Here is a 16,345-nt window from a genome sequence, read left to right as displayed (position 1 = left end):
GCCGAAAATGCTACCGACAAAGAACGAAACGAAACGGACGGTCCACACGAACCACGGCGTCGGGGCCCAAAAATGGCAGCACGCTTCCAGGGCCCGGAGCAGCGTGCGCACCGTCGTGGGTCGTGACTTGTACGCCAAGACGAGAGGCATCGGGCAAATGCCGATCTCATACTGTACGTCCTCCGTACGTGTGTCCTGCGATAAACTTGGACGGGGAGCCACCTCAGGCCTCTTTGCGCATCCAAGTCACCACCGTCCACCGGGCGGGCCGGTGAAAAAACTTTCAAAGGACATGTGCAGCGACCCAGACGCGGCACCCGGATCTCGTATTCCCCTGCCGCGTTGCGTTGGCGCCGTCCCAGTTGCTTCGTATACGGAGCTGAGCAGTATTCTGTTGTTGTTGGGCCGCTTCAACCTCAACGGTCGGTCAGCTGTCAACAAGACATGCAGAGGAACGGACGACCATGGCCGGAGCAAAAATCGTCCATACTCTTTCCCCATGAGTGGTATACTCCGGACCCTCCCTCATTGCCGTCACGCCGCCCCGCCATGTGTTGGTTTTTCTTGACAGCCTGGGCTGGCTGCATGTTGTGGGCGCCTGCACCAAGCGCACCTTGCTTGGGTGGCGTCGTCAGTACGGCGTACTACGGAGTAGGACCATCAACTTGCTCGACACGTGCCGAGAATAGATCCGGACCTCGCATGACTTTTGACCAGGCGGCACACATGCACATGCATGCTGCAGGTGATTTTCCCTCGCAGCCGGATTGAGACGTCGCCGTTCCACAGCCCGTCTCTCGAGGCCGAGAAGAGCTATTTCCTTGTTTGAGGTGTGGTGGTACGGGATACCCAACGACACTTGCCTGTCTGCAGGCAACAACGGGTGCGTGGAAGCATGGTTTATCATTCTTGGCTCACATCGATCGATGCAGCTCAAACGGGAAGTCGGGGGGGGCGATGTGGTGGTCAGATTCGAGCGGCGCCACTGCCCATGTCCCGGTGGAATATCATGCCATCAATTGATGTCCAGCTGATGGCCCCGGCGGCGGCGGCGGCCGTCCGACAGGAAAACCCTTGCTTCCGGGGATCCCGTCAAAGCTGGACAAACGTCTTGGCCACGAACACCCTCATCGCTAATCGGCGTCGTTCCCACACTTCCGGCATCGCCCCTCCGGCGCCAAGGCCGGGACACGAAGGGAGGATCCCGTTGCGGTGCGTTGCCAGAGCTGTGGCGAAAGCAACGTAGCTCTTTGCGACTTGAGATATTTACTAGGACTCTTGTTGTTATAGTGTTTCTAGGCACCCCGTACTCTGTAGAGCAATATAATATATATTTGAATACTCCGTACTAGGTTCATGATTGGCTAGAGTGTAAAATGCACATTTAAAGGCCATTCCCACGATCCATCCATCCACATCAGAGCACACACGAATCGGCACGGACGGGCAGCGCCAGCGGCAGTGGCAGCAGCGGCGGGCCATTCAACCTCGTGTGACGCGCAGCGAGTCGAACCTTGGCTGAGCTGGGCCGAGATGGCCTGCTCCTGCTCCTCGACATGTCTGATGTTTGCCGTGAGCCAGGAACCAGACCGTAGCTTCCAAGCCAACACGTCTCGAGACTCCAAAGACCTCGACCCTGTTTTCCCACCCACGGGGAAGCAGGAGGAGCTCTGGCGACTCCAGGGACTCATTCCCCTCACCGCAGTGTACGTACGGCTACACGTGTGAACGTGTGATGTACGTACTTCTCACACGCTATGGGGCTGTGAGTCACGCAGGTGAATAACGGCCCTCGGGATGGCGCCATTTTTGGGGGGGTGTAACGTGCAGGTCTCGCGAGGCACGTCGAGCGGACAAGACGACGAAGCCGGCGGGTAAATCTCGGCCAGGGCGGTTCAACTGGCTGTTGCTGGCTTCGAGACGATGCCACTGGTCCAAGACAGAATCGCCTCCCTCGTGCGTTCAGCTCGTCGAGGTGCCCCCCTGTATTTCACCGGGAAAGCGAAGGCGAACTTGTCTCGAGGCACAACAGGTTGGACAGTGCGCCGCACGGTGTCCCCCACGCTGCGGCCGAGGGCCCGTGCGTGCGCGGGGCTGCCAAAAGGCTGCCCTGCCGTAGGTGCCGCGTCCGCAACCTACTTAAAGCTGTACGGGGAGGGTACGAGACGACGTGCATTCATTCGCCATGCTCCGTACCGGGTTGCCCGTCCGTCGCCGCAAGCGACGCTCGAGCGCTGATGGCTGCGACTGACATTGAAGCAAGAGGCAGCTTCGCGTCCTGACGTCGCCACTTCTACCGGCGCCGTGGGCCGTGGGCCGTGGGCTCATGGCGGCCTGGCGGTTGCGACGCCGGCGTCGGGACCGAGCTCACGCGGCACCATGGTTCTACTTGGACGAGGATTTGTTCTTTTTTTCATTCCTGATGGTCTCGCGGGGTCCGAATTGGACGAGGATACTAGACGGCGCAGATTCCTCCTTGTTCATCCTTGATCGTGTCGCGGCTCGCATGCCCTCTGTTGCCCTTGGGCGCGTCGCAAATTAGAACATGGGGAAACATCTTCGAACCGGACATGCGCCGTACATCAGCCTCCCGTCCAATGCCGCGTCAAACGCGGCCCCGAGCACACTCCGCCCAGTACGGGCGTGCGAGGGTCCTCGTCGAGATTGCGAATGCAAACTCGTCCGTCTCCGTGCCCCCCCAGCACAACCGAGTGATGCATCACCAGCCCGCCGGGACGACATGACCGCTTCGGCTCGAGTTCGAGTTGTCGACCTGGGGGCCGTCATGCGCGCCAGCCATGTGGCGGCAGCCTTCAAAGCCGGTACTTGGTCCAATCAATGCCCGTCGCGTTCTTGTAGCACGCGGACCGGACTGCAAACCGGTAGTCGATTGGCGAGCCGCCACGCGGAGAGAGGGGCAGCAGATCGGCGCACTCGGGGAGGAGGCGGACGGGCGCGCAGCCCCTCGGGACGTGGCTGCCGGGCGAGGGATCCTCCGGGCGAGTCGTCCCGGCGTCGGCGTGTCTGATGACGCGCTGGGTGCCTCCGACGGGCAGGGCGTCGGGGCAGACGGCGTACGTCTCCGGCGTGAGGAAGGCGAGCGGGCCCTCGTAGTGCGTGACGCCGATGCCTCTGTCGCCGCGGCCGCCTGACATGGTGACCTCGGAGAGCGTGCCTGGTGCCGCGGGCGCCCGGTCGATCCGCCAGCTCTTGTAGGTGTCCCAGTCGGTCCAGATGGTGGTGGCGTTGTCGGCCGAGGCTTCCTTCGCGGTCCCGTTGACGAAGAAGATGCGGCCGTATCGGTGCTCCTCGCCGGCGACGACGGCATCCGTCTGCACGCCGTAGTGCGCGCCCGTGACGTAGGTTCCGTGGATTGGGGGGCTGAGGTCGCGCGAGAGATCCGTGACGTTGACCACGAGCCGGAAGCCTTTGGCCTGCGTTGTCGCGGGCCAGGCTGGCTGCGGCGGGAAGGCCGACGCGAGTCCCATGAGACTGAGGGCAAGGAGCGTCTTGGTCATGCTGACGGCGGCGTGGGGAGGTATGGATGGATGGGGGCTTCGAGGCGAGAAGCGGGCTGGTGATTGAGGCGCGTGAGGGATTGCTGGCTGGTGTAGATTGAGCGAGGCTGAGTCGAGAGTCGAGAGTCGAAAGTCGAAAGTCCAGACTCCAGCCGAGACTGGTCGGGCAGCAAGTTTTGTTTCGGCGCGGCAAAGAATCTCGTGTTACGTGCTTTGCACACGATACGTCGCACTCAAGTCGACAATGGCAAAATTCTCTGCCGGCGGGATTTGGATTTCAACCACGCACCAAGAGATGAATGACGTCGTCGATCAATCTGGTGGTGATGACACGGTTGTCGGTTTTGCGTCGCCGCGGCCGGCGTCGAGACGAACAGCCGCCCAGCCCCGGGCTGTACTGTGCGCCTTGACTCGATCACCTTTCTCACCTGTAGCACAGCTTGATGACCAGGTGGCCAAGAATAGTCTCGTACGGCAAAGGGCCTGATTCACAGGTCCCCAGGCGTCGCCCAAGATGTCACTTGACATGCGTGAGCTGTTGGCAACGTCGGCCCAGGGTCAACACCAAAAGGTCAAATGGTTAGCCGTCCATCTGTGGAGAGCCAAAATACCGCCCCGTCTGGTCCGACAGCTTGTCAGCGGCACAGGAAAGCAAAGTGGCGGAGCGCCTGGGCCGGTGGATGAGCCGCTCAGAAGTTGTGTGGATGACGACACTCGACCCGTCGAGGGATTTTGCCGCCGGCCTGAAAGCATCGGCCGTGACGGCTTCGGTGATCCGACTCCGCCAAGTCGACAACGTTTGTCACGGACAAACTTGCCGCCGGCTGAGGTGGCGTTGCTGTCTTGTTGTGTCGCCATCGCCCACGCCCTGCTCGCATGCCCGATACGTTCGCTCGGGCTGTTTGATAATGGATGATGCCAGGCGGGATAGTGTGAGTCATTCTACAGACAGAGTCAACTAGCTAGGAGACACCATCCTTTCTTGTCTCTCTGCGCAATGCCAGCCTGTCACGCGGTAACCTGGCTATCCCTCACACGAGCGGCTCAGACTTGCACCATGTCCTACCAGGGATGCGGCGGTTTTTCTTCGCAACGCGTCTCTGTGGCCTCTCCCGTGCTAAGCTGCCATGATGCTCCTCCCTCCGTCTTCTGTGATCCGTTCTCTGACGCGAATCTTCATCACCCCTTGGCCCAAATGGATCAGGCCGCTCCCAGGGTCGACATGCGAAACCGGAGGATCCTGGCCAAGACTCCATGTTGCAAGGTCGTCGGCAAGTCCGTTGATCGTGTCATCCTGTTTTGCTTTCCTGACACCAACGATGGCGCTCGGGCAGAACATGAGAGCTTCCCCTTGACGAAGTGAGATGATGCGGCCGAGGAGTCCAGCCAGGCTTGCAGCACTACTGCCGCCAGACTCATCCTCTCCTGCTTTGGTCTTCTTCTCACTCAAACTTGCCCCGGCCAAGTGCTTCCTCAGACTCTCCAGCCAACTCGGAGAGGTGAAGCGGTGCACAATGGTGACCGTGCAAAGGTCCAGAAGCGTCGGCGAGATGGTTGGCTCCTGAGTCGCAATGACTATACGAGCGCCCAGGTGTCTCTGGAGGCGAATAGTCGACACAAGAGACTCGGTCAGACTCTGGCTCTCCGCGCTTTCCGTCATGTACTTGTGCGCCTCGTCGAGTGCAATGACTCGTCCCATGTCGGACGAGTGTTGCTCCAGGAACAAGCTGAGACAAATATTGAACAAGGAGCAGGCAGACTCGGCCGTGACACAGGGACATGACAGGTCGACAATCGTCAGCTGCCCAGCCTAGCGACGGGGGTAGCAGTGGTTAGTGCACGAGGACTCTCTCAAGCCGGTGGGTGGTGGATCATCTCCTACTTTTGGTTCCCAGGCGCTGGCTGTATTTTCGAGTTCATCGAGGCACAGGTGAGACTTGTCCCCCCACGGGTCGCAAGAACCGCGGCAGGGTATCTTGCTTTCCGCGACATCTTCCCGTGCCATGAAGCTCTCGAGCGTGTCGAGCCGTTGTTTGAGGGGCGCCGACTGCCCTGGCGTGAGTCCCTCTGCCGCAATGGCCCTCCGAAAGGCTCTGTAGTTGAAGAAGCCGCCATTCTTCTGTTGCTCGATCCTGAGGTCTCGCAGGATGCGAGTCACAATGTGCAGATACAGAGGCATCGTCCCCTCCTGGATAGAGCTGACGGCCATGAGATCCAACATTCGTTTGGTGTTCAGATCTCGCTGGCTGATTCGGAGCTCCTGCACCTCGACGTTTGGGAGCGTCTCGTACAGCCTCTGTGCATGTGTATGTATGATTAGGATACGACTTCTGTATTCTCCTGCTCAACCATGTCGCCGTCCACTTACTTTGATCTGTTGCACATTTGTTGGCGGGCACAGGACGCGGACTTTGACCCCCGCGTGCGAAGAGATGGAGGCGGCTTCGCAGCGCTGGCCTCTGTTGTCGGAAAAGAAGGGGTCGTAGTGGAATACTATCCCTGTCAGAGGCCGCGGCAACGTGTTGGCCTCCGTGGGGATGAGGCAATTCTCAAGCAGGCAGCTCAGGGTATGGCTTTTCCCCGAGCCCTGGCTGCCGCAGATGAAGACGCTCGACGGGGCTCTGATGTTGTAAAAGACTCTCGGATCGCCTTGAGCATCCGGAACGGCCTCGCGGTCCTCGGCTCCACGAAGCTTGGCAACGTCGCCTCCCAAAAGTCCGTACTGGGTGAAGACTTCCTCGCCCGACGAGGACGTGCTGTTGCCGTGCTGCCTGACGAGCTCCGTGAACACGGGCGTGCCGCTGATCTCCCTATCCTCCAAGCTCTTTGTAGCTGCTTGGATGAGGGCAATTTGCTTCTTGAGCGAGCTGCAAGGTTCTGTCCCGTCCATGTTGTCGGGGGACCCTGGCTTGCGCGCACCAGCATCCAAAATATCGACTTGGCCCGTCAGAAAGCCCCCGTCGAGATGGAGGGGGAACGAGGGAGTTTGATTTGAGCCGCATGTATCGGCTGTGTCTTGAAAAGTGGTGTTCTTCAACGTGTTGGATAGCGTCATGGCCTCGGTCTTATATAGAACAGCACGGGGAAGAACTGTGAACTTGAGTGGCTACGACAGGCTGTGAATCAACTGCCTCGGCGGGCTTAGGATGAGAGGAAAAGTTTTCATTAATCTCACTTTATCCTCACTTCCCCCATCCCCGCGCATGAGGCCAGCTTTGAAGCCGTGGTGACATCATGTGTGCGTGCCACGGTATTGCCTGAGGCAGGTTTGTCTGAACAACTGGGCGAAACGAGTTGGCTCCCGCCAGACTTGGAAGCCTCCGTCCTTGTTGGTTATCAGTTCGTCGTGCGTTCTCCGTGGAATTGTAAAGTCTGCGGGATACGACGTGGCTACATTTATGCCTGTGGTCGCTCCTCTTTTCTCGTCATCTCTCTCAAGCGACGATGAGCTCGTCCATACCAGTGTCAGGGACAACAGGCAGCGCAGCTTCACAGCCCAGCCTCACGGCATTCCGAGTCGTCGAGTCGTCCGAGGATGGGCTGTCATGTCATGTCTTGGGCAAACTATGGAGCCCTCGTCTCCATGAAGCCACGGCTGCAGGGAAGGCGGGGTTTCGTTTCTTGCTCGAAAACACCGCCTCATTCAATGTTCAAACGGATGCATCATCCACCAGCACCCCCCCGGCACGGTATCCATCGATTTCTCATCTCTTCACCTCCTCGAGGCATCGACCGTTTGTCGTTTGCTCGACAATGGCCAACGTCGATACGTCGCTTCCGCCGGAGCCGTCGGGCGCAGCCGCCGAGTTGGCATCCCGCCATTCCTCCGAGCACGCGCTCAAACTCTACGGCGGATGGTTCTGCCCCTTCGTCCAGCGGGTCTGGATCACATTGTGTGAGAAGCAAATCCCCCATCAATATGTTGAGATCAACCCGTACAAGAAGGAGGCCGACTTCCTGGCCCTGAACCCTCGCGGCCTGGTACCAACCCTAGCTGTCCCCGTCGGCGCAGACGGCAAGACCCAGAAACCGCTGTACGAAAGTCTGGTTGTCTGTGAATTCTTGGAGGAGGCGTATTCGGACGAGGCCAAGTACGGCCGTCGTTTGCTTCCGTCGGATCCGTACGAGCGTGCCCGTGCCCGGTTATGGATCGACCACGTCAACTCGAGAATTATCCCGGCATTCTACAGGTTTCTGCAGCACACGCCAGAAAAGCCGTTCAGCATTGAGCAAGCTCGTGCAGAGCTGCACAGCCACATACGAACACTCGCGGAGCAAATGGATCCTGGCGGACCGTGGTTCTTGGGCGAGCACATAAGTCTAGTAGACATCAGTCTGGCTCCGTGGGCAAACCGGTTATGGTTGCTGGATCACTTCAAGTCAGGCGGACTGGGGATTCCTCCGCAGACGGATGGTGATGCCGTCTGGCGACGCTGGTTCGAGTAGCACCACGCCATCGTCGACCGGCAAAGCGTCCAGGACACCTGGAGCGCCGACGAACGATATATCATCGCCTACAAGCGCTACGCGGACGATACGACAAACTCGCTCGTTGCGCAGGCCACGAGGCAGGGGCGGGGTTTGCCGTAAATTCGGACCTTGCTTGACTTTGACGCGTCTCCCAAAGAAGGGGCGAGACCTTGGAGGAGAAGAACGTCGTGTGCAGTGTTGTGTCCCAGTCTCGTTGAGACCGGTGCTGGAGATGCTTGTTTTTTTTTCGCGAGCACCCTTGTTTTGAGAGAGTCTGGTAGTTATAATTTCTCGCTGATATTCGATCATGGTTGCCGGCTGCCCAGACTTGCTTGGCCTTTGACTGTGACAAATGACGTTGGCTGCTTCCCGTGTCACAAAGGTACAGGGTAGTCTACACACTGTGACCCAGTGACGCAGAGCGGCAAAGTGCACAGTGCAAATATAGACCTCGCACCACCCGGCAGATAAACCTCGACGCCTCGCCCACGGGAACTGTCAAAGAGTGCCTCGCGCAACCTCTTCGCACCCAAGCCAACGGCCGCTGCGCCGCCATGTCGGACCAAGGAATCTCGCGCTTCACGCCGCAGAACAAGACGACGCACGAGCGTCTGTCGACAAACACCGTCGGGCTCGTCGCGCTATCCGACTTTCGCAAGCGGAGAGCAGAGGTGCTCGAGCAGCAGGAGCGCGAAGCTCGCGAGGCTGCCATCTCAGGCACGTCCACACCGGACCGTTCTCTGACAGGCACTCCTGACAACGCCGGCAGTGAATCGAACAGCGGCCCGGGTGCACGGGTGCGGCCGCCGAAGAAGAAGCAGAAGCAGGGCAAGAAGCTGCTGTCCTTTGACGACGAGGAACATGGCGACAGCGAGCCCAGCAGCAATCCCGACTCCAAGCGCGAAGCGAAAGACGCGGACCCAGACCCCGATAGCGAAACGGGCAAGCCAAAGTTCAAGGCGAACGTGAGCGTTGGCATCGTGCCCAAAGCCGTCACCAAGTCGGCCCTGCGCAAGGAGGCCTCCCAACGAGAGGCGTTGCGACGAGAATTCGTGGCGGTCCAGGAAGCAGTCAAGGCCACGGAGATTGCGGTTCCCTTTGTCTTTTACGACGGATCCAATATCCCAGGGGGGACCGTGCGGATGAAGAAGGGAGACTTCGTCTGGGTGTTCCTCGACAAAAGCCGCAAGGTCGGTGCCGAATTGGGTGTTGGGGGCCGAAGTAATGCGCGGAGGGGTTGGGCACGCGTTGGCGTGGATGACTTGATGCTCGTGAGAGATACCGTTATTATTCCACATGTAAGGCTCTATACTGTCTCAAACTACCGCACTGTTCACGTTGCTGACTTGAGGACGTCCATCTAGCATTACGACTTTCACTTCTTTGTGATGAACAAGACCGTTGGACCCAGTGGCCGCAGGCTATTCGACTACAGCTCCGAGGCACCCGTGGTAGAGGAGCCTGCCGAGGACAACTCTGGTCTGTCTACCGAAAACCATCTCAGCACGTCTGCGTCGCGGGCAGCCGCGGCGAGGTCTTTGGCGAGCATCGATACCCTTGAAGGGGCCTCGGAAGACCCCACGTTGACCAAAGTGGTGGATCGTCGGTGGTATGAGAGAAATAAGCATATATACCCCGCCAGTACTTGGCAGGCGTTTGATCCGGAGAAGGACTATGCCGGTGAGATACGCAAGGACACCGGCGGCAACACGTATTTCTTCTCGAAATGACGCATCGACGTCGGTGGGCAGGGCGGGTGGTCGATTTCAGCCTTGTTACGCCAGGGCGTCGAGTAACACTGCCCGTGGGCGCCTCGTCCGACGTCATGGGTGGCGCGTCTCCGACGCTCGACACGCTGACAATCTTCCACGTCTGTTCTTGGTTCGGCTCGATCGTCACCCCAAGAACTTCCACAACGCGAATGTCGCCCCGCCGACCACCAGCCACCCCGGCCAGAACAGCAACAGGATGATGGAGTTTCCGCTCCCGAGGATAAAGACGGCAAACTCGTAAAAGAGGTTCCTCCTCAACACGCGTGTTGTCTTGGCGTCCCAGAGATTCGCAAAAGCCTTGGCGGACATGTTGAAAGCGTGAACGGCGCCAGACTCGGTAGCGACATAGGCCCGGATGGTGAGGAAGCGACTTGCACAAAGGGCGCTGACGACGGCGAGGCTCGTGACGAAGCAGGTCTGGATGTACAGGAAGGAGGAAAATGAGCTGATTATGTACTGGAACCGCGCGGCGAAAGCAAGGAGTGGCCACAAGCGGCCGATGACAGTCGAGCGAGGGTTTATGGAAACCACGGGCTCCACCCTCGAAGCTGCCAGAAGCGAACCCTTGTCCATCGTTGCAGGCGGACGGCCCGTCTGTCACGGCTTTGTTTGCGTCTGATATAGATGATGCGGACAGGGAACAGGGAACAGGGAACAGGAGACGCGGCAAGACGTTGCTCTGCCGAGGCTGTCGACGTACGGAGTACGCACAGTGGTAATTAGATCAAAGGGAAACGTGTCTTCAACATGGACTTTTTATATCCTCAGGACACGCAGACAGCCTCACCGAGGGTCCCCCTCCTCCGCTCGTCCACCAAGACCGCTCCTCCTCCGCAGGCACGAGCCCACCCAACCAAATTCCCTCCATGGAGCAGATGCAGCCACAGGAGGCGACACTGGGGAACACCTGTCGGAGGATGTTCCTCGAACAACCCGGCGCCTGGGCACATTGCCGATCCGCGACGCTTCACTCGTCCAAGCCCCGGGGACGCGTCGGGGCTGACCTGTCGGTGAGCTTTTGGACAGCGGCCGGCCCACGGAGGAGAAGGAGGAGGAAGAGGGCTTGTGCTGGACATCTGAAAGCACGAGGCCAAGGGAGCCACCCGACAAGTCCCGTGGGCGGGCGAACGACGCAACGGCACGCTTCCACGTGGGACTGCTGATTCGTCGGCCGGCCCGAGAAGCGCCTCCGGAACCGCATTTCGGATTGCCATTGTGCGAACTGGGTTTGTGCCAGCCACGTTGGTGGGAAAACGCAATGCACGGCGGCGCCCAGGTATTTGCGGCGCGGGACCGAGTTTGAGAATGTACATTGCGGTGTGCAGATGTGTCGTCGTGCCAAGCCGGCTCTGTGGGCGGTGATTGGCCGGCATGTGTGGTCCTGGGATCATGGCTTTCTTTTTTTTTATTTTTATGAATAGTTGTGTGACTGAGTAATGCAAGCATGTTACTAGTTCTAACTTCCGCGGTTAGTTTTACGCCAGCACACACTAGCACAAGCACAAGCACAAGCACAAGCACATGTGTTTATAGTGGGATATGCACACGTACATGCACACTTGGACATTCACAACCAGCCATCTTGAATACCCTCACTACACAACAACTCGTCGCATCAACGCCATTCCGACTGTACCGAGTACAGCAACAGCCATGTCACCTCCCGCCCCGTCGCCTTACACACAAGCCTTTGGTAGACACCTCCCTCATCTAGAACACTACACCGCCGCCGTCGCATATCACATCCGCGCCGTTCATGTACGAGCCCGCGTTGCTCGCGAGCATCACCACCACGCCGGCCACCTCGTCCGGCGAGCCCATCCTCCCGAGCGGATTCCTCTCACACCACGTCCTCCTGGCATCAGCCGGCCCGTCGCCCTAGTTCAGCATCGTGTCCACGTACCCGGGGCTCACGCTGTTGACGGTGATGCCGTACCTGGCCCACTCGGCCGCCTTGGAGCTCTTGAGCAGACGACGGCCGCCTTGCTCGCATTGTACGCGGCCTGCGGCTGGGGAAAGCTGACCCTGTGCGCCGAAACCGACGCCGACAGCACGATCCTGCCGCCCCTGCCCTGCCGCACCATCTGCCGGGCGGCGGCGCGGGCGCAGATAAACGACCCCGCGGCGTTGACGTCGAGGATCCGGCGGAACTGCGAGACGGGCCTCTCGAGGGCGTGCGCGCAGCCCACGATTCCGGCGAGGCACACGAGCACGTCGACCGATCCCAGGAGCGCGGCGGCCTGCTGTGCGGTTGAAGCGAAGCGTCGAGGAACCATGGCTCGCGGACCATGCCGACGAGTTTGAACGTCCGATGGCTCGGCCGGATCGCGCCCGTCTGCGAGCGGCTTCTGCGGGGTGACGGGCCGATGTCGCATCGCACGACGCACATGACGGCCTTGTCGGACGGAGCGGAACGGATTTCGCAAGCGCCCAGCGTGTCGTGTCGAGTTGATTGTCGTCCTCGGCCAGCCAAGCCTATCGCGAAACGCCATCTTTTGCACGGCACCTCGCAGTGGAAAGGGACAAGTCACTGTAAACCTGCCGCCGCTTTGGCCGTCGACTGTAGAAACCCCCCAAAGCTCTCAAACGCCGTCGCGTCGAACCCTTCCACCCAGCGACATCCCACCACCACCACCCCCTTCACCGATACACGAATCCACACCTTGAAGCCAAACATGCACCTCGGCTCGCTTTGTGAAGCCGCACCGTCCTCGTCCCCGTCCGCGCCTTGTTGTTCCCTCTTCTTCCGTCTCCGCCACGCCCTCGCCCATACCTTGTCAGCCGCGCGGCCGGTTCCCTCATACGCTTGTGTGTCCCAGCTCCAAGATATCAGGTCCAGTGACTCGATGGCGCCAGTCATGGTGGCGGCAAACCCCCCAATGCTCCTGGGCATCTCGAACGAAATCACCTCGGCCTCCGTCACACGAGGAAGAATGTTCCTGGAGAGCGCGGATCTCGTGCCCCTCGCGACATGCTGCGCCGGACGCATTGGCTGAAAGGACCACGCGACGGCCCACCTCCGCGTCTTGTTCCCTTGCACGAATTCCGTGACTGCGTAGTTGGTCACCCCGTATGCCCGTAGCTGCCCGATGAAATCGACGAGGTTGGAGAGAAACCCAAACATGGCAGAGTACCACTGTATGCGTGTCCGCAAGGCACAGGACTCCTTGAGCAGGCCGACGACAAAGGCCAACTCGCCGCCGGGAGTGACCATTTCGGTGCTGCTGCCCGTGCAGGCGGTGTGCGGAGGCCTCTTCTTCTTCTTTGCGCTGCTGAGCAGGTCCTCTTCCGACTCGTAGAAGGGGGGGTTCGTCATGGTGAAGTCGACAGCCTCGAGACCGAGCTCGTCCAGCGGGATGAGCGCGCTGTCTGCCGACCGGGCGACCACATTGATGCGGCTTGACAGGCCGTTGATTTCGACGTTCCTCCTGGCCCATTTCAGACTTTCGGCGTCAATGTCTGCCCGCCAAGCTTGTCATGTCAGTAGCGCGGCCCGACGACGGCATCGCGAGAAAAGGGGTGCAGGAGCCCCCAGGGGGGGGGATGGATCGGACGTGCCTGTGGCAATAAAGGACCAGGGCCGCTGCGCACAACCCAGCAAGGGATAGATGCAGCTGGCACCGGTGCCGATGTCCATTCCCGTACGCTTTCGACCGGGCTCGTCGTACGAAGATGTGTCGAGCAAATCCTTCAGCCAAAGGATGTAGCTGTGGCGGTTTGGCACCTGGTGGTCTCTTGGTGAGCATGGGGCGTGCGGACGGACCCAGCTGGTCTTTTTGCGAGTCTGGTCTCGAGGCCTACCGGCGGACATAATCTGTCGGGGGGGAGCTCTATCTTGATGCCAAAATCCAACTCGAGGAGCGTCTTGGTCAGTTGCACCACCGACTTTGGGTCCCGGAAGTCGACGTCTCGCCCTTTGGCACTGCCTGGCGCATCAGTCTCATGATTCGCGTCAATCGGGGGCCAACGAGCTTGGTGGAAGTGGGCGACAAACATGGCGGCAAACTCTGGATCCAAGCGAGATAGTTCTTTGAAGTCGGGTGGCTTCGAATAAAGCTCCCGGAAATGGGAATCTGCCGCATTTCTGCTGCGTGTTGTCACTGGGCGCTTGTCCGATTGCTCATTTACACTCGCGTCGTCGGCGCCGGAAAGGGCCCTTCGTTTGTGCTGCATCGACTTTGGATGCGTTTGATCTGGAATCGATATTGGCTCATGTCCTCCAGGGCTGCCGAGCGAGTTGTCGGCGCAATTTCTCGTCTTGTATTGGAAGTGTTGGGCTCAAATTTAAACGTACAGTACAGTACAGTACAGTACAGTACGGAGTACATGCAGTATGGGCTCAAGAGCGTGTGGATATGTGGGGCGGCTGGCGGCGGGACTCGGGACTCGGGACTCGGGACTCGGAGGGTGGAACTTGGTTCATGGAGCTTTATTTCGTCTTGGCTGCCCATCAATGCTTGTAGTGACAATAGATGCAACACCAACACTGCTGTCCCAACGGAGAATAACAGAGTGAGAAAGAAGAAAATGAGAAACCAAGACAAAAAACAACAAGTCGGGGGAAAATCTTGATCAAATACAAGTCTCACAACGTGACAATTATTTACGCAGCACAAGGCCGAGAGGTCGTTGCAAGACCTGCTCTCCATCCGGAAACTCATGTCGGCAAGAAACTCATGTCGGCAAGAAACTCATTTGCCGGTACCTACGAGAAGAGCCTCGAAAGAACCTTGACGAGAGGTCTCATTCCCCAAATGACAATCCTCCTCCCTCACCACAACAGCACCCGCCATCGCCACCCGTCAAACACCCTCAAGTCGCCTTCGTTCATGTCCGGGTCCCCAGCCTCAAGCCGCTCCGCCAGCATCCTCAACCTCTTGTTCAGCGTCCTGGCCACCCTGATGGTGACTTCGTTCTGAAACACGTACAAAATGGCAAAGACGAAAAAGGCCACCTTGGCAAGCACGCCTCCACCCAGTATGGCCCTCTTGATTCCCGACAAGAGGCCCTTGGATTTGCGAAAGGCGTACTCGGTGTCGTTGGATGAAAGCTGCGATTCTTCGTCGGAGTTGCGGCGGAAGATTTTGCGGACGGCAGGGATGAATGCCGCGCTGACTTGTCATTAGAACATGTACTCGCATACAGCAGTGAAGACTCGGCTCGACGAGTACTTACATTGCGCCTCCGACGAGGAATCTTCTCCACCGATGGCCCTCGGCAGCTTTCGCAAGGGCTCGCACCTCGGCTTGCAGCGTGCTCAGGTCACCTAGTGCCATGCCAGCCCGACTTCTCAAGCGGGATTCAAGCTCGAATCTCGCCGCGCCGCCACCTTGTTGTTGTTGTTGTAGCTGGCCCCGGACACGAAGGAACTCGCCGAGGTGAAACTGCGCCGAGGCCTTGATGTTGCGGACGTCCAACGCTGCCGGGGGGACCATGGGAGTCAGGGTGTGCCCGGGGACGGTCGGGATACTGGTTGCGCTCCCTGGGTGATCTGGGCCGACTTGCAAGGCGAGGCCCTGACCTGGCGCTGGGGGAGGAGGGCCCGGAGGACCGTGCAGCTCGGCGGGAGGAGGCGGGAAGTATGGAGCACGAGTGGATGGCGATGATGTCGGTTGGGGTTCTATGGGCTCCATGGGCGGCGGCGGCGGCGGTTGGGAGCTTGAAGACGCCATCTCTTTCGCGGCCCGACGAAGCTGTGAGGCTCCTGGACGATGGTCAATGAGAGCAACAGCCGGGACGAGCAGCTGATGATTCTGCACTCGGTCCGGACGAGTCCATTGGAGGGAGGCTGAGGCAGGCGCGGCAACGAAGCTGCCTGGCACCTGGAGCCAGCTGGTCGAGCTCAACCTTGAGCGAGTTAGCGGGGGGGCACGGGAACCGGCACAGGCACCACAGTCCCCCAAATACCCCGAATCGTCAGCTCAGTGACGGCACTAGCCTCCTCTCATTCATCATTTCATGCGCACAAGACCCCATCGGCCCATGTCCAGTCGACGCCACCCAAGCCTAGCGGCTGCGTGCCGGCACTCATGACACGTGAACTACTCCCTAGTCAGGCCGAGTAAAGTGGGTCTACAAGCGCCGGCCCAAACATATAAAACTGACGGCCCCCTTCAGAGGTGACAATCACCATAAAACTATTCAGCTATCCTTCGATATCGCCGTCAGTAGGCGCCCTCTTCTTTTATACGATTGATAAACCGGCCCTCTTCAGGTTGTCGGACCATTATAAATATATTAGGGATCCCTCGTTGTCATCACAAGAGGGGACCTCACCTTGATCCTTCGATTCTCCGGTCAATGATGTAAACGCCTGAAAAGGTCTGAGACCAAAGCAATACCTATAAAAAAAAAAAGAGGTCAGCCAAAGTAGCTGAGTGAGGGCCCCTTCCATGTGAGAGGATCATCATAAGAATATTCAGAGTTCCTTCGATGTTAATGTCAAGAGGGGCCCTCACCTTGGTCCTTCGATTCTCCGGTCAATGATGCAAACGCCTGAAAAGGTCTGAGACCAAAGCAATACCTATAAAAAAAGAGACGTCAGCCAAAATGGCTGAGTGAGAGCCCCCTTCAGAGCGGGTTGGA

The 16,345-nt window shown here is 59.0% G+C and overlaps 8 protein-coding genes across 8 annotated transcripts; 2 read left to right on the top strand and 6 right to left on the bottom strand.

Annotated features, from left to right (window-relative positions):
- Positions 1 to 2,813: 2,813 nt before the first annotated feature.
- Positions 2,814 to 3,518, bottom strand: MAM_03058 (uncharacterized protein; the record flags this gene model as incomplete). The annotated part of the gene is made up of 1 exon (XM_040821857.1): positions 2,814 to 3,518. The coding sequence occupies one exon, from the start codon at positions 3,516 to 3,518 to the stop codon at positions 2,814 to 2,816; it is 705 nt and encodes a 234-aa protein (XP_040680426.1).
- Positions 3,519 to 4,635: 1,117 nt separating this feature from the next.
- MAM_03057 (uncharacterized protein) lies at positions 4,636 to 6,573 on the bottom strand (the record flags this gene model as incomplete). Its single annotated transcript, XM_040821856.1, has 3 exons — positions 4,636 to 5,328; positions 5,401 to 5,814; positions 5,887 to 6,573. The coding sequence occupies 3 exons, from the start codon at positions 6,571 to 6,573 to the stop codon at positions 4,636 to 4,638; spliced, it is 1,794 nt and encodes a 597-aa protein (XP_040680425.1).
- A 698-nt stretch (positions 6,574 to 7,271) lies between these two features.
- Positions 7,272 to 7,964, top strand: MAM_03056 (Thioredoxin-like fold protein; the record flags this gene model as incomplete). Its single annotated transcript, XM_040821855.1, has 1 exon — positions 7,272 to 7,964. One exon carries the CDS (start codon positions 7,272 to 7,274, stop codon positions 7,962 to 7,964), a length of 693 nt encoding a protein of 230 aa, XP_040680424.1.
- Positions 7,965 to 8,542: 578 nt separating this feature from the next.
- On the top strand, positions 8,543 to 9,718 carry MAM_03055 (XAP5 domain containing protein; the record flags this gene model as incomplete). Its single annotated transcript, XM_040821854.1, has 2 exons — positions 8,543 to 9,286; positions 9,353 to 9,718. 2 exons carry the CDS (start codon positions 8,543 to 8,545, stop codon positions 9,716 to 9,718), a joined length of 1,110 nt encoding a protein of 369 aa, XP_040680423.1.
- A 165-nt stretch (positions 9,719 to 9,883) lies between these two features.
- MAM_03054 (uncharacterized protein) lies at positions 9,884 to 10,333 on the bottom strand (the record flags this gene model as incomplete). Its single annotated transcript, XM_040821853.1, has 1 exon — positions 9,884 to 10,333. One exon carries the CDS (start codon positions 10,331 to 10,333, stop codon positions 9,884 to 9,886), a length of 450 nt encoding a protein of 149 aa, XP_040680422.1.
- Positions 10,334 to 11,470: 1,137 nt separating this feature from the next.
- On the bottom strand, positions 11,471 to 12,036 carry MAM_03053 (oxidoreductase, short chain dehydrogenase/reductase family; the record flags this gene model as incomplete). The annotated part of the gene is made up of 3 exons (XM_040821852.1): positions 11,471 to 11,615; positions 11,664 to 11,713; positions 11,785 to 12,036. 3 exons carry the CDS (start codon positions 12,034 to 12,036, stop codon positions 11,471 to 11,473), a joined length of 447 nt encoding a protein of 148 aa, XP_040680421.1.
- A 251-nt stretch (positions 12,037 to 12,287) lies between these two features.
- MAM_03052 (DUF890 domain-containing protein) lies at positions 12,288 to 13,756 on the bottom strand (the record flags this gene model as incomplete). The annotated part of the gene is made up of 3 exons (XM_040821851.1): positions 12,288 to 13,231; positions 13,352 to 13,484; positions 13,562 to 13,756. The coding sequence occupies 3 exons, from the start codon at positions 13,754 to 13,756 to the stop codon at positions 12,288 to 12,290; spliced, it is 1,272 nt and encodes a 423-aa protein (XP_040680420.1).
- A 775-nt stretch (positions 13,757 to 14,531) lies between these two features.
- MAM_03051 (uncharacterized protein) lies at positions 14,532 to 15,432 on the bottom strand (the record flags this gene model as incomplete). The annotated part of the gene is made up of 2 exons (XM_040821850.1): positions 14,532 to 14,871; positions 14,936 to 15,432. The coding sequence occupies 2 exons, from the start codon at positions 15,430 to 15,432 to the stop codon at positions 14,532 to 14,534; spliced, it is 837 nt and encodes a 278-aa protein (XP_040680419.1).
- Between the last annotated feature and the right edge of the window lie 913 nt (positions 15,433 to 16,345).

The sequence above is a fragment of the Metarhizium album genome (assembly GCF_000804445.1).
Source record: "Metarhizium album ARSEF 1941 chromosome Unknown scaffold_5, whole genome shotgun sequence".
Lineage (NCBI taxonomy): Eukaryota > Fungi > Ascomycota > Sordariomycetes > Hypocreales > Clavicipitaceae > Metarhizium > Metarhizium album.
The sequence above is the reverse complement of the archived record's forward strand: the minus strand, read 5'-3'. Positions and strand labels throughout refer to the sequence as shown.